General features: G+C 57.8%; 1 protein-coding gene across 1 annotated transcript in view; it reads left to right on the plus strand.

The window, feature by feature from the left end:
• Nucleotides 1-8,338, plus strand: part of DCUN1D3 (defective in cullin neddylation 1 domain containing 3) — a 38,438-nt gene extending 30,100 nt beyond the window's left edge. The window contains exons 2-3 of the mRNA XM_066275925.1: nt 3,688-4,223; nt 6,637-8,338. Coding sequence (XP_066132022.1) covers nt 3,793-4,223; nt 6,637-7,078 — 873 coding nt within the window. The 5' untranslated portion in view covers nt 3,688-3,792 and the 3' untranslated portion in view covers nt 7,079-8,338. The remainder of the gene's footprint in view (nt 1-3,687; nt 4,224-6,636) is intronic.
• The last annotated feature ends 14,164 nt before the right edge of the window (nt 8,339-22,502 follow it).

The raw sequence follows: 22,502 nt of genomic DNA on the forward strand, positions 1-22,502 counted from the left end.
GGTGGCTGTGAGTCACGTGGGGTGGGTCGTGTGGCTCAGCTCTGCATCCCAGAGACCACAGGCTCCAGGACACTTGTCGGGTGGCTGTGAGTCACGTGGGGTGGGTCGTGTGGCTCAGCTCTGCAGCCCAGAGACCACAGGCTCCAGGACACCTGTCGGGTGGCTGTGAGTCACGTGGGGTGGGTCGTGTGGCTCAGCTCTGCATCCCAGAGACCACAGGCTCCAGGACACTTGTCGGGTGGCTGTGAGTCACGTGGGGTGGGTCGTGTGGCTCAGCTCTGCAGCCAGAGACCACAGGCTCCAGGACACTTGTCGGGTGGCTGTGAGTCACGTGGGGTGGGTCGTGTGGCTCAGCTCTGCAGCCAGAGACCACAGGCTCCAGGACACCTGTCGGGTGGCTGTGAGTCACGTGGGGTGGGTCGTGTGGCTCAGCTCTGCAGCCAGAGACCACAGGCTCCAGGACACCTGTCGGGTGGCTGTGAGTCACGTGGGGTGGGTCGTGTGGCTCAGCTCTGCAGCCCAGAGACCACAGGCTCCAGGACACTTGTCGGGTGGCTGTGAGTCACGTGGGGTGGGTCGTGTGGCTCAGCTCTGCAGCCAGAGACCACAGGCTCCAGGACACCTGTCGGGTGGCTGTGAGTCACGTGGGGTGGGTCGTGTGGCTCAGCTCTGCAGCCCAGAGACCACAGGCTCCAGGACACTTGTCGGGTGGCTGTGAGTCACGTGGGGTGGGTCGTGTGGCTCAGCTCTGCAGCCCAGAGACCACAGGCTCCAGGACACTTGTCGGGTGGCTGTGAGTCACGTGGGGTGGGTCGTGTGGCTCAGCTCTGCAGCCAGAGACCACAGGCTCCAGGACACTTGTCGGGTGGCTGTGAGTCACGTGGGGTGGGTCGTGTGGCTCAGCTCTGCAGCCAGAGACCACAGGCTCCAGGACACTTGTCGGGTGGCTGTGAGTCACGTGGGGTGGGTCGTGTGGCTCAGCTCTGCATCCCAGAGACCACAGGCTCCAGGACACTTGTCGGGTGGCTGTGAGTCACGTGGGGTGGGTCGTGTGGCTCAGCTCTGCAGCCCAGAGACCACAGGCTCCAGGACACTTGTCGGGTGGCTGTGAGTCACGTGGGGTGGGTCGTGTGGCTCAGCTCTGCAGCCCAGAGACCACAGGCTCCAGGCTGGCCGTCTGGGAACATGGCCGTGTCTGGCGTGTGGCCTGGTTGTTCTTGGTGGGTAGCGTCTGCTCTTTTTTTTAATTATTATTTAGAAATGAAATTTAATGCGGTGGCATTGATCAATGAGTATGTGGGTTTCAGGTGAACATTTCCATATAGCACTTGGACCTTTGAGTGCATTGTGTGCCTGTCACCCAGAGTCACATCATTTTTTGTCACCTTATATTTGTCCCTCTTGACTCCCCTCCCCTGGGGACCACTTCCCTTTCATCTCTGTCCCTGAGTCTCAGTTTTATATCCTACTTTTGTGTGGAATCATACAGTTCTTAGGTTTTTCTGATTTTCTTATTTTACTTAATGTTCTCAAGTCCATCCACATTGTCATAAATGACAATATGTTATTTCTAATGGGTAAGTGGTACTCCATTCTGTATATGCACCACCTCTTCTTTATCCAATCCTCTGTCGAGGGACACTTGGGTTGTTTCCCTGTCTTGGCCACTGTGAACAATGCTGCGATGAACATGGGGGTGCATGAGTCCTTGCATACCAATATTTTCAAGTTTTTTTTTATAGCTGCCCAGTGGAGGGATTGCTGGGTCATATGGTAGTTCTATTCTTAATTTTTTTTTGAGAACCACCATACTTTCTTCCATAATGGCTGTGCAGTTTACATTCCTAACAGCAGTGAATGAGGTTTCTTTTTCTCTACAGCCTCTCCAACACTTGTCATGACCTGTCTTGTTGACAACAGCCAGTCTGACAGGTGTGAGGTGGTAGCTCATTGTAGATTTGATTTGCATTTCTGGAATAGCTAGTGAAGATGGGCATCTTTTCATGTGTCTGTCTGTTGTCTGTGTGTCTTCCTGGGAGAAGTGTCTGCTCAGGTCCTCTCCCCCTTTCATTCGCCTCCAAACCATCGCCACAGTGTGTTGTATAATCAAGTATATCTTGTGCTATTTATTACGCGTGTAGTTTTTGCACCGTTGTAAATTGGACCATCCCAAGTTGGGGACCATCTGAAATAGACCGTAGGTGAATCTTCTAGTGCGCTAGTTGAAAGTAAGAGGCCTCAATGGAGAAGCTCTTCAGAGAAATGTCCCCTCATCTGTCTGGCCCAGAAATTTCTAGCAGTTCTTAAAAAAAAAACACCTTTTAATTTACGTAAGTATTAAGTAAACCACCACAAGGAGTTTATGTTTCAGGTCAGACTTTTTCACTTAGCAGTTACTCCACCATGTAGAGATGGTATTCGGGTAAATCAGCCCTTCTCTTCGGGTGGAGACCCCCTCTGGGAGGACCGGGCCGCAGCCCCTCACGGCAGTCAGGTCGAGTGTGAGCTGGGCCGGCACTGCACCTGCCTGCACCTTGCAGGGGCCCTGAGGCGGGAGGACAAGCCGCTCGGGTTGGGAGCCTCGTCTGGACCGACAGGCTTGGGGGACGCCTCCGTGGAGGAGAAGGGCGCACCCATGCTGTGTGGGCGAGTCCCAGGGAGGACGCTGAGATCAGAGACAGGACAGTCGCCTCGACTCGGAACACCCTCTGCCTTGTCGCGGGGTCGTGGGGAAACTGTCGTGCCCGTGGCCACCGCCTCCCTGCTCACCCTTCCTGGAAAGGAAATCTGAGAATTCTGACGTCAGGAACCAGAAGATGAACCTTTTCTCTGCACCTCCGGGCTTAGCTCGGGTCCAGAGCACTTTCTCCTGCGACAGCAGGTTGGCGAGACTGACTTCCTCCAGAGTATTTCTGGGGAGACGCTGGTTTTTCGTGATGTGTTCTGCACAGGAGTCTCCCTCGTCATCTGTAGTGCCGTGAGAGTCCCAGGGGTTTTCTGTGTCCCCCACGGGCGCTCGAGTCCGGCTCTGCGTCTCCCGGTGACTGTGTGGAGCTGGTCCAGGGCAGGGGGGCTGAGCCTGGTGTCTCTCCTGGCGCGTGGCTGGCCCCCAGGGCAGGGGGGATGAGCCTGGTGTCTCTCCTGGCGCGTGGCTGGTCCAGGGCAGGGGGGCTGAGCCTGGTGTCTCTCCTGGCGCGTGGCTGGCCCCCAGGGCAGGCGGGATGAGCCTGGTGTCTCTCCTGGCGCGTGGCTGGCCCCCAGGGCAGGGGGGACGAGCCTGGTGTCTCTCCTGGCACGTGGCTGGCCCCCAGGGCAGGGGGGAGGAGCCTGGTGTCTCTCCTGGCGCGTGGCTGGCCCCCAGGGCAGGGGGGACGAGCCTGGTGTCTCTCCTGGCGCGTGGCTGGCCCCCAGGGCAGGGGGGACGAGCCTGGTGTCTCTCCTGGCACGTGGCTGGCCCCCAGGGCAGGGGGGAGGAGCCTGGTGTCTCTCCTGGCGCGTGGCTGGCCCCCAGGGCAGGGGGGATGAGCCTGGTGTCTCTCCTGGCGCGTGGCTGGCCCCCAGGGCAGGGGGGACGAGCCTGGTGTCTCTCCTGGCGCGTGGTTGGTCCAGGGCACAGCCCGGTCCCTGGGGGCGCGTGCGTGTTCTGTCTCCCTTTCCGGTGGTGATTGCTCTCTGGTTTCCTTCCAGGTCAGCTGGCTCCTCGGCCCGATGGCATGTTGAGACTCAGGGGCCAGTGCCAGCAAGGGCGTCCTGTGCAGAGGGGGCCACTCTAGAGGCTGGGCCGCCAGCACCATGGGCCAGTGTGTCACCAAGTGCAAGAACCCCTCGTCAACCCTGGGCAGCAAGAACGGAGACCGGGACCCCAGCAGCAAGTCACACAGCCGGCGAGGCGCCGGCCACCGGGAGGAGCAGCCACCGGCCTGCGGCAAGCCGGCGGGGGACGTCCTCGTCAACGGGACCAGGAAGGCAGAGGCCGCGGCGGAGGCCTGCCAGCTGCCCACGTCCTCGGGCGACGCCGGGAGGGAGCCGCGGTCCCCGGCGGAGGAGTCCTCCCTGCAGCGGCTGGAGGAGCTGTTCAGGCGCTACAAGGACGAGCGGGAGGACGCCATCCTGGAGGAGGGCATGGAGCGCTTCTGCAGCGACCTGTGCGTGGACCCCACGGAGTTCCGGGTGCTGCTCCTGGCCTGGAAGTTCCAGGCGGCCACCATGTGCAGGTTCACCAGGTGAGGTGCCAACCGGGGGGTCTGGGGTCCCGCGGGGGCGGAACTGGGTTGACTCTCCAGGGTTTGGCTGAGTCTTTTTTTTCTTTTTCTGTCGAGTTTTCTGTAAAGCCTTGCCCCAGGGAAGCCAGGCGTAGTCCTGTTGAGCCCTGTTGCTGAGTGCTGTCCAGCCTCAGGCTGCGTCAGACCTTTCCCTCCTCTGCCTGTCCGTTCACTTCTTCCCATGCGGCATTCACTGCCCGCCTGGCAGTGCCCATGGTGAGTGCCGTCACGGCACGAGTCAGCTCGCCCCTTCCAGCCCCTCACACGTTGCCCTGGGCTGACCCCCAGCTGTCAAGCACACGATGGTGGGCACACTGTCACGGCCATCTGCCCCTGTAGAAGTCGTGTGGGAGCGCGGACAGCATCACCCCACGGTGCGGTGTGCAAAGCGCTGAGTGAGAAATAAGAATGTCCTTTGAGAACCCCTCATAGAGTTTCTAGGCCCTGAGTAGGTTACTCCATGGACCTCAGAGGCCTTCTCTCTCTGGTGGCTGCAGTCAACTCTGAACCCATCGATGGGGGACGTACAGGAGACATGTGACGTAGGTGCCAGAACACACACACAGCGTGACGTAGGTGTCAGAACACACACACAGCGTGACGTAGGTGTCAGAACACACACACAGCGTGACGTAGGTGTCAGAACACACACGCAGCGTGACGTAGGTGTCAGAACACACACGCAGCGTGACGTAGGTGCCAGAACACACGCAGCGTGACGTAGGTGTCAGAACACACGCAGCGTGACGTAGGTGTCAGAACACACACACAGCGTGACGTAGGTGTCAACACACGCAGCGTGACGTAGGTGTCAGAACACACGCAGCGTGACGTAGGAGTCAGAACACACGCAGCGTGACGTAGGTGCCAGAACACACGCAGCGTGACGTAGGTGTCAGAACACACGCAGCGTGACGTAGGTGTCAACACACGCAGCGTGACGTAGGTGCCAGAACACACACGCAGCGTGACGTAGGTGCCAGAACACACACGCAGCGTGACGTAGGTGTCAGAACACACACGCAGCGTGACGTAGGTGTCAACACACACGCAGCGTGACGTAGGAGTCAGAACACACACGCAGCGTGACGTAGGAGTCAGAACACACACGCAGCGTGACGTAGGTGCCAGAACACACACGCAGCGTGACGTAGGTGTCAGAACACACACGCAGCGTGACGTAGGTGTCAACACACACGCAGCGTGACGTAGGAGTCAGAACACACACGCAGCGTGACGTAGGTGTCAACACACACGCAGCGTGACGTAGGAGTCAGAACACACACGCAGCGTGACGTAGGTGTCAACACACACGCAGCGTGACGTAGGTGTCAGAACACACACGCAGCGTGACGTAGGAGTCAGAACACACACGCAGCGTGACGTAGGTGCCAGAACACACACGCAGCGTGACGTAGGTGTCAACACACACGCAGCGTGACGTAGGAGTCAGAACACACACGCAGCGTGACGTAGGTGCCAGAACACACGCAGCGTGACGTAGGTGTCAACACACACACAGCGTGACGTAGGAGTCAGAACACACACGCAGCGTGACGTAGGAGTCAGAACACACACGCAGCGTGACGTAGGTGCCAGAACACACACGCAGCGTGACGTAGGTGTCAACACACACGCAGCGTGACGTAGGTGCCAGAACACACACGCAGCGTGACGTAGGAGTCAGAACACACACGCAGCGTGACGTAGGAGTCAGAACACACACAGCGTGACGTAGGTGCCAGAACACACACACAGCGTGACGTAGGTGTCAACACACACACAGCGTGACGTAGGTGTCAACACACACACAGCGTGACGTAGGTGTCAACACACACAGCGTGACGTAGGTGTCAACACACAGCGTGACATAGGTGTCAGAACACACGCAGTGTTTGGTTTTTAACAACAGAACTTTGCTCTTCAGTGGCAGTTATCAAGTTCACCCCGCACTTTTGGCTCTAGAAACCTCCCTTGGCAATCACCTAGAACATTTCTAAAAACAACCCGTAGAGAATCAGAAGGCAAGCAGGCGGGCCCGGTCGGGAGGGGAGCCAGACACGCAGCCGCTGTGGCGGACTGGCGGCAGGGTGGGCCGGCGCTGGCTTGGGGAAGGTGTGGCCAGCGAGCAGCCCGGTGCCGGCTGCCTGCCGTGTGCCCGGCGCTCGGAGGAGCAGGTGGCACTTGTTAACGTCTGCACCCCGGACCCTGTGAGGTGACGGTGGTCTCGCTGTCCCGCGGGTGGAGCACAGAACTCATTAGTGGAGGGGTCGGAATTCACTCCTCGGCCCCCAGCACCCGCGCCCTGGGGCTGGTCCCCACCCGGATGGCCTCCGAGGAGCGGGTTGTTAACCGTGTCCCTTCCCCGTTGCAGGAAGGAGTTTTTTGACGGCTGCAGAGCTATCAGTGCGGACAGCATCGACGGGATCTGTGCACGCTTCCCCAGCCTGCTGACGGAGGCCAGGCAGGAGGACAAGTTCAAGGATCTCTACCGGTTTACATTTCAGTTTGGCCTGGACTCTGAGGAGGGGCAGCGGTCACTGCATCGGGAAATAGCCATTGCCCTGTGGAAGCTAGTCTTCACCCAGAACAACCCCCCGGTGCTGGACCAGTGGCTGCACTTCCTGACAGAGAACCCCTCGGGGGTCAAGGGCATCTCCCGGGACACCTGGAACATGTTCCTCAACTTCACTCAGGTGGTCGGCCCCGACCTCAGCAACTACAGCGAGGACGAGGCCTGGCCCAGCCTCTTCGACACCTTCGTGGAGTGGGAGACGGAGCGCAGGAGGAGAGAGGGGCGGGCCGGGCCGCGCTGAGCTGGGCCGGGCGGTGTCCCGGGAGCGGTCTCCCGTGCTCCGTGCGGGGCCGCGGCCTTCCTGGAGGTCCTGAGATCCGGGTGTTTTCTACTTCACACCTTTCTCTGCCTTGTATCCGAAAGGGCTCTAAAATGCTGTATCATGTTTTAGGCACTTTCTCCACTTTTTTGGTTATTTTGGTTATTTCTTTTTTGGGGGGGTATTTCCCCAAAATATTTGAACCTGGCTAAATGTTGTGTATCTTTTTTTTTTTTAAGACTTCCGATGGAGTAAGCCTGTTGTTTCTTGCACAAACTAGGTGATTTTGTGTGGGGGGAGGGCCCAGCGCGGGCGGTGGGCGGGGTCAGGCTGGGTTCGCGGGCGGATGACTCAGAGCCAGACCTCAGTGTCAAGGATTCTCTTCAGGGCAGGCCTGCGCTGTGTGCAGTGCTGTTTACAAGGGCGAAGTTTTGGCTGTAACGATATTTTTTAAAGACTTCCAGAGTTGACGAGCAGTGTTAACCGCGTTGCATTACTTCCCCGGTGAGCTGAAGCTCCCAGGCGGGACGTCTGCGGCCTGGGGACAGCCCCTGTCCCCTCCCCGCGCCCCCCCACTAAGCTCTGACCCCACCCCCACTCCCACCCCCCGCGCGCAGTGTGTGCTGTTGATCCACCAGCGTTGCTGCGCCTGTCAGTCGAGTGAGCGGTGTCCTAGGCCACGTCCTACGGCCACGTAAAAAGCATCGGACGCAGAGGCAGTGCTACCTCGGTTTTGCTGGAAGTAGACGTGGATAGGTGTTTTTTGTTCTTTTTTTAACGAATTTTCTGTATTTTCCTGTTGTAAGTGGAAATACATTATTATTATTATTATTATTTTCATTTGTCTTGGAGCCAAAGTCTCTGTTCCTAGTGGTTGGAAAACTTGCCTACCGGCCACCTGACTTGAAGGACAACTGTGGTCTGGAGCTCTGCTGAACACCTTTAAAACAAAGGGTCTGAGTGTCATCAGCTCACTTGTCTGGCAGGTGCAGAAGCCGGGGCCGCCGGGGGCCCTGTGAACCGTGGACGCGTCTGTCACGGTCACGCGTCCTCCCGCCCTCTCGCTGCACCCAGGTCGTCACGGCCCCGGGCGTTATTTATTGTCTGTGCTGATGTCAGGCTCCTGTGGGGTAATGTGACGACTGTTCAGGTTTACACGACCCTCTCCTCCCCCTCCCAGTGTGTATATACATATATAAGATATGTATATATTTACCCACATAAAACATATATACACACGTGTATATGTATCTGTACTCCTGTTTCTTTGTCTGCTAAAACTGGCCGTGAGAGAGGGGGCTGCCTTCGGTGTGTGCAGTGACCAGCAGAGCGGCACGGACGTCACAGTGGAGGCCCCCGGCTGAGTCTGGACCCTGCTCCCCGATGAGAAGATGCGTTTCTCAGCAGAGGGGGGCCCGGTTCCCCAGACGCGCCCGCGTGCTCGCTCCACGAGGCCAGCTGTGGACAGACCGCCACACGGGAGCTGACTCTGGTCCTACCTCGTCCTAGTAGAGGGTCCTCTTATTTTTCCATTTTTAAAAAAATGTCCTCCAAAAAAATAAATAAATAACTACTGGGAGGTGGGTGGCAGGGATTCCCGCAGCTCAGCTTCCGATACGCTGCCACAGATCGAAAAGGGAGTCTTTTAAATAAAATCGTCAGAGAATATTTATACTTCTTGAGGTGACGAGACTCTGTCTGTTGAGCTCCTGGTTTTCTCCCTCCCGGGTGTCCAGCTGGACGGGAGTTGCTTCTCTCGAGTTCATCGTTACTAACTAGCCTTACGGTCCCGGGGTCATTGACAGAGTTTCTGCAGCCAGTCTTCCTGACGCTGACATTGACATTGAGAGTGTGACTGGGTTTCCGTGTGTGTCACCCTGAGCCTGACAGTCTGCCCCCTTCGAGGGCGGGTGCGGAGTTTCCAGCCGGCCAGGCAGGGGAGCAGTGCCGCCCGGCAGGGGAGCAGAACCGGGCCGGCAGGGGAGCAGAACCGGGCCGGCAGGGGAGCAGAGCCGCCCGGCAGGGGAGCAGAACCGGGCCGGCAGGGGAGCAGAACCGGGCCGGCAGGGGAGCAGAGCCGCCCGGCAGGGGAGCAGAACCGGGCCGGCAGGTGAGCAGAGCCGCCCAGCAGGGGAGCAGAGCCGCCCGGCAGGGGAGCAGAACCGGGCCGGCAGGGGAGCAGAGCCGCCCGGCAGGGGAGCAGAACCGGGCCAGCAGGGGAGCAGAACCGGGCCGGCAGGGGAGCAGAGCCGCCCGGCAGGGGAGCAGAACCGGGCCGGCAGGTGAGCAGAGCCGCCCAGCAGGGGAGCAGAGCCGCCCGGCAGGGGAGCAGAACCGGGCCGGCAGGGGAGCAGAACCGGGCCGGCAGGGGAGCAGAGCCGCCCGGCAGGGGAGCAGAGCTGCCCGGCAGGGGAGCAGCGCCCCACGCAGAGGGTGCCGTCTGGGCCCAGACGTGTCTCACTTTGTGCTAGCCCGGGGCACAGGGCTCCTGTGCAGAGTTTCTGGGGACCCCAGCTGGTTCTGCGGGTTCAGGTAGAGTCTGGGTGCCCACACAGAGTTCTGAGAGAGACCACTTTCTCACCCAGCCAGTCTGCAGCCCCATCTTTCCTGCTTCTGAACTGGGTCGGGCTGAATACGGCCGGGTCAGGCTGCTCCTGTCCCCGACCAGACAGGTGCAGGGAGAGGAGGCACAGAAGGCGGGACCGCCCCCCGAGGACGCGGGAGGAAGGGTCCGTCCCTGCCCCTGCGTTAGGTTCGCTCCAGGAGGGGCTGTTTGCTTTTTAGGCGCTTGGCTTTCTTAGTCCTCACAGAAGAACTGTTTCAACAAAAACTATTTTTGTTTATGGTTTTAAAGATCTAGTTGTGACAAACATGCAAATGAGATGCCAGGAAAGGGAGCAGTCAGGGAGGGACTTACAGGTTCCTTCCAGTCGTGAGGACCTGATGCAAGGAGTTCTCCCCAAGGAGCCCGGGCCGGTGCTGGCAGCCGCGTGGCTGCGGGAGAAGCGGCTTTCTGCAAGGGGATCCAAGCTGGGCGTGTGGGGCTTCCAGCTCTGCTTCCCGGAAGAGGCCAGAGCCCTGTCCTCTCCCTGGAAACCGGTTTGCTGCTTAATGAGCAGAAACGCGTGGACGAGGCCAAGTGCAGGCCCCTCGGCTAAGCCAGGGCGCCCTTCCCTGGAGCAGAGCCCGACAGAGTGTGGAGAGGTGGGACGCAGGTGCTGTGCTGAAAACCAGCGCCTGGAGCCCGACCTGTGTTGGCTGACGGTGTGTGAGCTGCTGTGGAGTTCCCGCTCGGCGTGTGGAGAGCTGTAGCAGAACAGCAGTTCCCGCTCGGTGTATGGAGAGCTGTAGCAGAACAGCAGTTCCCGCTCGCCGTGCCGAGAGCTGTAGCAGAACAGCAGTTCCCGCTCGGCGTGCGGAGAGCTGTAGCAGAACAGCAGTTCCCGCTCGCCGTGCCGAGAGCTGTAGCAGAACAGCAGTTCCCGCTCGGCGTGCGGAGAGCTGTAGCAGAACAGCAGTTCCCGCTCGCCGTGCCGAGAGCTGTAGCAGAACAGCAGTTCCCGCTCGGCGTGCGGAGAGCTGTAGCAGAACAGCAGTTCCCGCTCGGCGTGCCGAGAGCTGTAGCAGAACAGCAGTTCCCGCTCGGCGTGCGGAGAGCTGTAGCAGAACAGCAGTTCCCGCTCGGTGTGCCGAGAGCTGTAGCAGAACAGCAGTTCCCGCTCGGAGTGCGGAGAGCTGTAGCAGAACAGCAGTTCCCGCTCGGAGTGCGGAGAGCTGTAGCAGAACAGCAGTTCCCGCTCGGTGTATCGGAGAGCTGTAGCAGAACAGCAGTTCCCGCTCGGCGTGCCGAGAGCTGTAGCAGAACAGCAGTTCCCGCTCGGAGTGCGGAGAGCTGTAGCAGAACAGCAGTTCCCGCTCGGTGTATCGGAGAGCTGTAGCAGAACAGCAGTTCCCGCTCGGCGTGCCGAGAGCTGTAGCAGAACAGCAGTTCCCGCTCGCCGTGCCGAGAGCTGTAGCAGAACAGCAGTTCCCGCTCGGCGTGCGGAGAGCTGTAGCAGAACAGCAGTTCCCGCTCGCCGTGCCGAGAGCTGTAGCAGAACAGCAGTTCCCGCTCGGCGTGCGGAGAGCTGTAGCAGAACAGCAGTTCCCGCTCGGTGTGCCGAGAGCTGTAGCAGAACAGCAGTTCCCGCTCGGTGTGCGGAGAGCTGTAGCAGAACAGCAGTTCCCGCTCGGAGTGCGGAGAGCTGTAGCAGAACAGCAGTTCCCGCTCGGTGTATCGGAGAGCTGTAGCAGAACAGCAGTTCCCGCTCGGCGTGCCGAGAGCTGTAGCAGAACAGCAGTTCCCGCTCGGAGTGCGGAGAGCTGTAGCAGAACAGCAGTTCCCGCTCGGCGTGCGGAGAGCTGTAGCAGAACAGCAGTTCCCGCTCGGCGTGCGGAGAGCTGTAGCAGAGACGGTGTTGCTTCCCCGGATTGCGCCTCCCAACCCCTGCTGGTTCGAATGGATCCTTCTTAACCAACTTCCCGCTGGACTTTCAGCTCATTCCCCCCATCCCTGCCCAGAGGTGCCCACGTGGGTGTGTTGGTTCCAAGCCTCCATCCCGATTTTCAGTCAGAAAACGGCAGAGCTGGGGAGAGAGGCCACCTCCATCCAAGCTCCCAGACCCAAGGCCATCCATGAAAACGTGCGAGCCATTCTAGGCATTCAGTGTCCAGGGCTTGCTTCCCCCGACGGTGTTAGCCGGCCTCGGGATCGGAGCCTGCGGGCTGTGCGACTCCGCAGTCCCCGAGGGCGGTGGCTTTGCGTCTCGGGCCGGGCCAGGCCGTCCCACGCGGCGGGGGCAGCTGCGGGCTCAGCACTGGGGTCTAACGGTTTAAAAACCGACGTGGTCTGTCTAGGGTTGTGTTTGGGCCGCCACGTTGGAAGCGGGGTCTCCGGGGCGGCGAAGCCTGGAGGTAGCGAGGTCTCCGGAGGAAGCGGGGTCTCCGGAGGTAGCGGGGTCTCCGGAGGAAGCGGGGTCTCCGGAGGTAGCGGGGTCTCTGGGGCGGCGAGGCCCGGAGGTAGCGGGGTCTCTGGGGCGGCGAGGCCCGGAGGTAGCGGGGTCTCTGGAGGCAGCGGGGTCTCCGGAGGCAGCGGGGTCTCTGGAGGTAGCGGGGTCTCCGGAGGCAGCGGGGTCTCCGGAGGCAGCGGGGTCTCCGGAGGAAGCGGGGTCTCCGGAGGCAGCGGGGTCTCTGGGGCGGCGAGGCCCGGACCCCGTTGTACAGGAAGCAGTGGCGCTGGTCAGTGGTCAGTTTTGTTCCCGTTTGCCCCGTTTCTGGTGAGCGAGGACTTCAACATCGGGGTCACGGACTCCAGCTGAGAGGACTCGGAAGAGGCGTGGCGGGTGGTGTGTTCACTGGGACTCACCTGAGGACACGGGAAAGGGACCCTTCTGTGACTCCAGTCTGTTGTGTGAGTCCCGCCCAGGGGGTTCCCGCGACCTCCCTACAGGGTGTATTCCTGTGGGGAGCCCTCATTACACCGTGTGTTTCGTGTAACCTGGGCTGGGACTGCCTGTCAGTGTTCTCTTAGCGAGAGAAAGAAAATGTTTGCTTGGGCTGTGGTTCCGAAACCAAGATGGTTCACGTGGCTTTGAGTCACCGTTGGGTTCCGCTGCTGAGTGGCCACGGGGACCTCGCAGCCCCCTGTTCCTCTGGAAGCCCAACCTGCTGTCGTGCTCACCCACTTTCTCGGCGGTGTCCCCCCCCACCCCCACCCCCAACACAGATCCTGGATATTGCCAGAGGAAGCCCTTCAGCAGCTGCTGGGCCTCCCCCTTCCCCGGGACACCTTTATCCTGGGAGGGGTGTCTCCCCTCCGGCCCGGCCCCAGTCCCCAGTCCCTGAGCACTGGCTCTTACCTGCTGCACTAGGCTGTGATTCCGGGTCTCAGAGGGTCTGAAGCAATAGGCACAGGAGGCTCGGATGAGTGGGTCTCACGGAGACCCTGCCTTAACCGCCGAGGTGACGAGTCCAGTGCCCGTGGGACCCTCTCCACCTTTGGGGATTCCTCCTGGTTTGTGACCAGAGTGTTCCCTGAGGTCTTAGGGACTTGGACCTAAGTCAGTCCTCTTCTGTATTCTCTGCACAGTTCCTCTCCAGATAGCCCCTTGAATATTTTTATTAACTTACTACATTTTTGTCTTTGTCTACATGATTTCTCTTGATGATCTTTTATTTGGAAGGTTACCTGCTGTTGGGTTTAATAAATTTGTTTCCTTGATTATTGACAGTTCTGGAAAAACAATCAATTAAAAACCAGGGGCTTGACCCTGGCCGGTTGGCTCAGTGGTAGAGTGTCGGCCAGGCGTGCAGGAGTCCTGGGTTTGATTCCCGGCCAGGGCACACAGGAGAAGCGCCCATCTGCTTCTCCACCCCTCCCCCTCTCCTTCCTCTCTGTCTCTCTCTTCCCCTCCCACAGCCAAGGCTCCATTGGAGCAAAGATGGCCCGGGCGCTGGGGATGGCTCCTTGGCCTCTGCCTCAGGTGCTAGAATGGCTCTGGTCACAACAGAGCGACACCCCAGATGGGCAGAGCATCACCCCCTGGTGGGCGTGCCGGGTGGATCCCAGTCAGATGCATGTAGGAGTCTGTCTCTCTATCTCCCTGCTTCTAACTTCAGAAAAATACAAAAAACAAACAAATAACCAGGGGCTTTATTCTGGGGCAAGTTTTACCCTCTGGGAGGCTCTTCCAACATGATAGTGGACACTGACTGCCATGCTTTGGAAAATCCACATCGTATAGGGTGCCCAGACACTCCCACTCACCAAGCCTAATTGCTTTTGGGGTCCCAGCACTTGAGGCAAAAAACAAAGGAGTCCTCACAGGGCCACTCCCTAGGCCAGCCGTCTTCCCCTGGCAGGGGTTGGGTTCCCAGGAGAGTGAGAAGTAGCAGCACGGTGCGCACTGGGTGCCCCTACATCTATCAGGCCGGCCCTGATTAAGGCAGAGGAGAGAAGCTGAAACTGCCTCGGGCCACTGCTCTGTGACCTTTGGCAGGTGGTGAAAGCCTGAGTTTCCTTTTCCTTATCTCTAATATCAAAAGCCTTACTTCCACCAGAGTGTCAGCACTCACAGAGAAAGTGTTTATGAAGCACCGAAGGCATATAAATGGAAGGTTTCCTAAAGGGTACGGAGAGGCGAGCAATGCAGGGACCCAGACACCAGGAGAGAGGGGGCAGGTCACTGTCCACTCTGGGGGCTTGGCCTCCCTCGTGGCAGGTCACTGTCCACTCTGGGGGCTCGGTCCCCCTCGTGGCAGGTCACTGTCCGCTCTGGGGTCTCGGTCCCCCTCGTGACAGGTCACTGTCCACTCTGGGGGCTCGGTCCCCCTCGTGACAGGTCACTGTCCGCTCTGGGGGGCTCGGTCCCCCTCGTGGCAGGTCACTGTCCGCTCCGGGGGGCTCGGTCTCCCTCGTGGCAGGTCACTGTCCGCTCTGGGGGGCTCGGTCCCCCTCATGGCAGGTCACTGTCCGCTCTGGGGGCTCGGTCCCCCTCGTGGCAGGTCACTGTCCACTCTGGGGTCTTGGTCCCCCTCGTGGCAGGTCACTGTCTGCTCTGGGGGGCTCGGTCCCCCTCGTGGCAGGTCACTGTCTGCTCTGGGGGGCTCGGTCCCCCTCGTGGCAGGTCACTGTCTGCTCTGGGGGGCTCAGCCTCCCTCGTGGCAGGTCACTCTCCACTCTGGGGGGCTCGGTCCTCCTCGTGGCAGGTCACTGTCCGCTCTGGGGGGCTCGGTCCCCCTCGTGGCAGGTCACTGTCCGCTCTGGGGAGCTTGACTGCCCTCGTGGCAGGTCACTGTCCACTCTGGGGGCTCAGTCCCCCTCGTGGCAGGTCACTGTCCGCTCTGGGGGGCTCTGTCCCCCTCGTGGCAGGTCACTGTCCACTCTGGGGAGCTTGACTGCCCTCGTGGCAGGTCACTGTCCACTCTGGGGGCTCAGTCCCCCTCGTGGCAGGTCACTGTCCGCTCTGGGGGCTCGGTCCCCCTCGTGGCAGGTCACTGTCTGCTCTGGGGGGCTCGGTCCCCCTCGTGGCAGGTCACTGTCTGCTCTGGGGGGCTCGGTCCCCCTCGTGGCAGGTCACTGTCTGCTCTGGGGGGCTCAGCCTCCCTCGTGGCAGGTCACTCTCCACTCTGGGGGGCTCGGTCCTCCTCGTGGCAGGTCACTGTCCGCTCTGGGGGGCTCGGTCCCCCTCGTGGCAGGTCACTGTCCGCTCTGGGGGGCTCGGTCCCCCTCGTGGCAGGTCACTGTCCGCTCTGGGGGGCTCGGTCCCCCTCGTGGCAGGTCACTGTCCGCTCTGGGGGGCTCGGTCCCCCTCGTGGCAGGTCACTGTCCGCTCTGGGGGGCTCGGTCCCCCTCGTGGCAGGTCACTGTCTGCTCTGGGGGCTCAGTCCCCCTCGTGGCAGGTCACTGTCCGCTCTGGGGGGCTCGGTCCCCCTCGTGGCAGGTCACTGTCCGCTCTGGGGGGCTCGGTCCTCCTCGTGGCAGGTCACTGTCCACTCTGGGGGTTCGGCCCCCCTCGTGGCAGGTCACTCTCCACTCTGGGGGGCTCGGTCCTCCTCGTGGCAGGTCACTGTCCGCTCTGGGGGTTCGGCCCCCCTCGTGGCAGGTCACTGTCCACTCTGGGGGGCTCGGTCCTCCTCGTGGCAGGTCACTGTCCACTCTGGGGGTTCGGCCCCCCTCGTGGCAGGTCACTGTCCGCTCCGGGGGGCTCGGTCCCCCTCGTGGCAGGTCACTGTCCGCTCTGGGGGGCTTGACTGCCCTCGTGGCAGGTCACTGTCCGCTCTGGGGAGCTTGACTGCCCTCGTGGCAGGTCACTGTCTGCTCCGGGGGGCTCGGTCCCCCTCATGGCAGGTCACTGTCCGCTCTGGGGGGCTCGGTCCCCCTCGTGGCAGGTCACTGTCCGCTCCGGGGGGCTCGGTCCCCCTCGTGGCAGGTCACTGTCCGCTCCGGGGGGCTCGGTCCCCCTCATGGCAGGTCACTGTCCGCTCCGGGGGGCTCGGTCCGCCTCGTGGCAGGTCACTGTCCGCTCTGGGGGCTCGGTCCCCCTCGTGGCAGGTCACTGTCCACTCTGGGGGGCTCGGTCCGCCTCGTGGCAGGTCACTGTCCACTCTGGGGGCTCGGTCCCCCTCGTGGCAGGTCACTGTCCACTCTGGGGGGCTCGGTCCTCCTCGTGGCAGGTCACTGTCCACTCTGGGGGGCTCGGCCTCCCTCTTTCCCAGATTGCGGGGAGGGAGCGCTTAGACTTGCATGACTTCTGATGGCTCTGTCTGGTCGGATTGTGGTCGAATTAACGACCATTAGCTTCCTTGCATAGTATTTTCTGTCTAGTTCTTGTTTATATTCAGAGAAGTGACTGACCAGCTGCCCTTCTCTGACGGAGGCCTTGATGGCCCTTCCAAAGATCCGCCTGAAAGTAAGTGCGGACAGTGATGGGGTTGTGTGTGCTTTTCTTTTTCTTTCCGGGTGGAAAGGGCTTGGATGTTGTGGCTACACCCTCTTCAGCTAAGAAAAGGGTTATCAGGTTTTCTCAGTGAACTGGAATTCTTTTTCTCTCCATTATTACCGAGGTCAGCAGCTTCAGAGGTGAGAAGGGAATCGAGGGGGTGACTTTTTTTCTTTCTCACTTAGAAGGGAAACCTCCAGATTGTGCATTTATTTGGTTCTTGGGCTTGTGTCTGCTGAGCCCAGCGGGCCTTCCAGAGAGAGGTGTGGGGAATAGAGTGAAGGCTGCTGATTGGGGCGCTCGCAGAGTGCCGGGAGCTGTTCAGAGAGGTGTCACACACAGGGCTGTGCGGGTAACACGTGGCGGGCGTCCAGCTTGCAGTTAGACGGGGGGACAGTTCACAGATGAGCTTAACTGCAGTGGACTTTTTCTAGCGACAGGTCTACAGAAGGTAGTGCTGAGGGTCCAGAGGGGCGGAGCGGTCACCTCGGCCTGGCCTCTTCCGTCCTCTCAGATCCAGCCAGAACCCGTGCCGGGGGTGGCTCACGAAGTCAGCCACCAGCTCTGGGTGTTGACCCGGGTCCACAAGGGCAGGAAAGCCGGGGAGGGAGCCAGACGGGCCTCTTGTCTCCTGTCCTCGCCGGGACTCCTGGGGAAGCCCTGCCTTGTGGAGCCATCGGGCTCTTATCTGGCTTCCACGTTCTTCCTATGCAGGGCTCCAGCCTGGGGTGCTGAGGAAGCCTGGGAGCAGGGCCCAGAGCTGTCAGCAGCGAAGCATCTCGCCACGTCTGGTATCCGCACTGATGGGGACCTCCTGCTGTGCTTATTTGGGGGGGGGGGGCGCTGAATTACAGAGCTAGGAAATACGCAGCATGAACCAGTTAGAGCACATGGACACAGCCTCTTGTGCACGTGTCCACTTACAGGACTTACAGCATAGACGAGGCAAACGGTAGCAGGTGTCGGTCTGAAGGGTGTTCAGAAAACCGAGAAAGTAAACCTGGAATGAAAAACTTCCTTGACTTGTCAAATTGGCAAATATTTGAAGGAAATCCATGCTAGCAAACATGGGATAAAAACTGGAATTACGCCAGCTTGAGCATGGGATCATAGACATGACCCCATGGTGGTCGCTGTTTGAAGCCCAAGGTCATTGGCTTGAGCAAGGGCTCGCTGGCTCGGCTGGAGCCCCCCTCCCCCACCCGTATCAAGGCACATGTGAGAAGCAACCAATGAACAATGAAGGAGCCGCAACTATGTAATGACGCTTCTCATCTCTCTCCCTTCCTCTCTCTCAAAGAAAAAAAAACAACAAAAAACTTTCCTGGAATTAAAAACCTTTAAGTGTTGATACTCTTTAACTCAATAATTTCACTTAGAGCAGTTTCCAAGATCTGTGCCAAAGCTGTAGGTGCCAGGGTATAGCTGGCACACTTGGGAACAACCTCGGAGTCAGCAGGAGGCACACGTCACCATGGGGGTGTGATGCGGCTGCTGAAAACTGCTTTCGAATGCCTGACCTGTGGTGGCGCAGTGGATAAAGCGTCGACCTGGAAATGCTGAGGTCGCCGGTTCGAAACCCTGGGCTTGCCTGGTCAAGGCACATATGGGAGTTGATGCTTCCAGCTCCTCCCCCGTCTGTCTCTCTCTCCTCTCTCTCTCTCCCTCTCTCTCTCATCTCTAAAATGAATAAATAAAATAAAAAATTAAAAAAAAAAGTGAATGTAAAAAAAAAAAACTGCTTTCGAATAACGGAGAAGTATGAGAGTGGCCGTCGTGGACTCGGATGTGACTGTAACTTCTCAGTATATTTCATCCGTTTCCTGTATAACAGGGGAGAGGGTATTTACAAAAAGGGGGACGAGGAAATGACGAAGAACTTGGCCAAGTGCCCTGAACAACTCCACGGGGCATGAGGAGGTGAGAAGGCAGGAAGCTAACGTGTTCAAAGCCGAAATGGAGAGTTCTGTGAAAACACTTGAGTGGCTCTTCCCCCCAGATGAGAAGTAGCAGCAGCCCTGGCAGCTCTCATTGGCCGCCGAGAGGGTGTGGGAAGAAGAATGCACAAATGCACTTGCGAATGGAATGTGTGCTTCGTGAGAGGCCGAGTTGGCAGCTTTGGCTTCCAAAAGGTGGGAGTGTCCGCCGGAGGAACGGCGTGTGCAGACGGAGGCCTCAGAGGCCTGCGGTCCTGGCCCATCCTGTCGAGTTCTGGAATGGGGGGGGAATGGGGAACCTCTCGACCCATCCATCCAGAAGGTAATGGCCGTGGCTATATTCCGAGCAGCAAAGGGAGCTCCTGGCACCAAGAGCCCTCATCTGTGACCTGGCATGGGGGCGAGAATTCTCAGTAGAGTATCATTGACACTTAAGGTAGAGCGTTCCCTAATTTATGAAGCAGGTATTAAGCCCCCACTTTAAAGGGGAGGAAACTGAGAAGCTCAGAGAGGGAAAATAACTCATCGAGCACACTGTTCTATCCATTTTCACAAACTGGATCTTTGAATTTTTACCATCGTCCTTGAAAGTAGATCCTTTCTCATTTCATACAGCCAAGGAAATGGAATCAGATGAGGTGAACTGAACGGCCCAGGCCTGTCCACACCCCGAGGCAGACGCCCGCTGTCTCTCAGGACTGCAGGCTCCAGCGGTCAGCGGCAGCTCACCTCCCCCCTGCTTCGGGGCTCAGCCGGGCAGGAAGCGGTCCAGCGGCACTTCATTTAGGGGTGCTCTTAGGGCAGGTTGGCAGCGTACCCAGGGTGCCAGGGTCCAGCCCCGGGGGGAGGATCCAGGGGTCCCACAGGAGGAGACGGTGTCCGCGAAATCGAGTGAGAGAGCCGAATTCTTTATTCTCTGGTTAGCATTTACTGCCAGGCATCTCTGCCAATGGCTGGTCTAACTTTACTTTTTATGCACACACACTAAGTTACAATTACATGGTATTTTGAATACATCATTGTTTTAGTTTCACTATGGTTACATATTTTTAGATTACAGTTAATTCATATCTATAAGCTACAAATCAGGTGGTAAGTCATTCAAAGTATAGTTATACAATAACTTGAATAGTAATAACAATATCGGTACAAACTTCTAAAAGATTAGTACTAATTAATAACTATTTTACTGTTGTTGTGAGTCAAGGGCGCAGAAAGAGATAGCAGACAAAATCATCAAAGACTAGCAAAGGACCACGGCTTGCTCAGGCAAATAGCCTTGAGTTCATGTAGTGTCCTAATTCTTTTCCCACAAGACTACAAAAGGCTTGCTATTTAAGAAACTAACATAGCATTAAGAGTAACTTTTACTTAAAGATACATAGAGTGCACCTGCAAGATAGCTAGTAGCAACATAATATCAGAAGGCATTAATTGCTATTGCTGCTATGAATCCCACCACATTCCTCTCCTTATTCTTGGAAAATACAAAAATCTCATGAGAATGTTTTACTGAGAAAAGCCCAGCAACTGCCTTCAGTGACAAAACAAGTCTTTTAACAAAACATTCTTTACTTGCCAGCTGCATTCCTATCCAAGGCCATGCAACAGGCCACTCCACTCCACTTTACCTAAGATTCTAATGTCTAGTTAAACTTTATTCATTTACTATATTCATATACCAGTTAAGTTCTAACTTTATTCTTTTTTTTTTTTTTTTTTTTTTTTAGTTTATTCATTTTTAGAGAGAAGAGAGAGAGGAGAGAGAGAGACAGGGGGGAGGAGCTGGAAGCATCAACTCCCATATGTGCCTTGACCAGGCAAGCCCAGGGTTTCGAACCGGCGACCTCAGCATTTCCAGGTCGACGCTTTATCCACTGCGCCACCACAGGTCAGGCCAACTTTATTCTTTCTAACATGATTAATAAGAAGAAATTCTCCTACAAACTTAACCCTTTATGAGGGATATCATGGCCAGCCTCTTATGTTTATGAGCCCAGTTCAAGGGGCTTACAGGCTTTTCTGTGGAACATACACCTTCTGTCTCATTTCCAAAGAAATTACTACAAATCTACAGGGAAAGCACGGTACTATTATCCCTGTGCCATAAATAATAGCACACACCCAGAAAAGGGGGGAATATAAGGCCAGATTAATTCAAAAGATTAAAGGGGGAAGTGTCATTGTGCCTTTCCTTTGCGGTGACTTTGTCAACCCGCAGCTGTTGGTCTTCACTGCGGTGACTCTATCTTCTTTTGCTGTGACTTTGTCAACCAGCAGTTGTGGATCTTCTCCTGCTGTGACCTAGTTAGCCAGCATTAGTGGATCGGCTCCCGACACCAGGGAACCTGCCTCTTATAAAGATACGAGGAACTTCAAAGTGCAGTGTCCCAACCCAAGTCCAGCTCTTCCGTTCTGGCTCTGGTTCCCAACTCTCGCACAGGGCAGATCTTTGAGAAGTTACAGCAAAAGGATTAAGCACTATCTCAGATGCCCAAACCTGATGGTTGATTTCGAGTATAACCTTTTTTTTTTTTTCTGGTTATGAAAGCAATATATTCTGATCCTACTCACAAAAGACCATCTGGCAGTTCTAGAGCCAGAGATCAACACTTAGGCTTTGGCCTCTAGTGGCCACATTTTTGTTCCAAGCCCACGCATCTTCTTGTGTATCTTCTTTTACGAAAACGGGGACTCTTCTCTGGCCCTCCAGGCTCCCTGCAGCATGTACCGTGAGCACACGACCTCATCTCCACACCAGCCCTGAGAGCTGTACCATCTCAAGCAGAGGCGCTCTCATATCCACGTGCAGACAAGTAGGGAAGCTGGGATTCCAAGTTGGGTCTGGATCCAGAGGTCTGCGGGCAGATCTGAGTTACACACGTGTGCGCGATCCCACGACTATAGGGTTATACTCGACAAGTGGAATGGCGGGGTCCCAGCGTTTGGAACAATGTATAAAGTGTTTTTTGGTCTGATACATCCTGTATCTCAGGTTGGTTCCTTTTCTGGAAGGCAGCTCATAGGCCCTATTCGCAGCTGTGTGTGCCTGTGCCCACGCCCTCTTCCATACGGTGCAGGATGGAGTCTGGGACATCCTAGAAAGGCAGAGCGCTGGCTCGTCCTGCAATCCAAGCTTCCGGTTCTCAGGGGCACAATCTGGGGTGAGTGAGGCACCTAGTGGTGAAGTCGGCACTGCAGTCCTACTCCGGGGAAGGAGCCCTTCTCGGGCGTGCGGACTTGGACGGGGGCTTCCAGGGTGGGTGGAATGAAGTCATCTACGCTCGGCTGTCTGGTGGACCTGCCAGGTTTCTGGTCCAGCATGTCTTTTTCCTTCAGTTCCGTAATAAACTGTGAATGAGGAAATGGTCTGCCTTAGGAAATCGCTTTCCCAGAGACAACTTGGACGGACTGCACAGTGGGTGGGTTTCCTCCACAGAGAAGTCCCTCCTGGCTCCCTGACCAGTGTGCTATTTACTAAGCGTGCAGCAGGGCGTGAGCACCTGCTCCATGGCCTGTATGGGCCCCCCTGACACACAGAGAGCGCAGGCAAACTCATTTCTTCCCCTCACCCTGCCTTAGAGGAGGAAGGCTTGAATTTAGGTATTTATTGAAAATGTGTACATTGTGTAAATGGACTAGACTCCTTAGCTGGTGCACTCCACACACTGCTGGACCGAGGCTGTGGCCAGCCGCCTTCTCTGCCACTGCCCATGAAAGACGAGCAACGGCACCTGGAGGGGTGGGCAGACTCAGGAGCACCCGTCCCCGTTCTCTGTCCCCATCAGCCCTGGGCCAGGCAGCGTGACCCGTGGGTGCTGCCCAGCCCGACCGTGAAGACAGGGCTGACCGGTTATAAACACACAGGCAGAGGAGGGAAGGCTGCTGACTGGCCCGGTTTCAGGGGAAGGTGAGCAGCTTACGGGAAGCGGCCTGCTGAGAACGGGTTCCGTGGAGAGAATGCTGATCACGCCCGAGGCCGGAGTCAAG

The sequence above is a fragment of the Saccopteryx bilineata genome, chromosome 4 (genome assembly GCF_036850765.1).
Source record: "Saccopteryx bilineata isolate mSacBil1 chromosome 4, mSacBil1_pri_phased_curated, whole genome shotgun sequence".
Lineage (NCBI taxonomy): Eukaryota > Metazoa > Chordata > Mammalia > Chiroptera > Emballonuridae > Saccopteryx > Saccopteryx bilineata.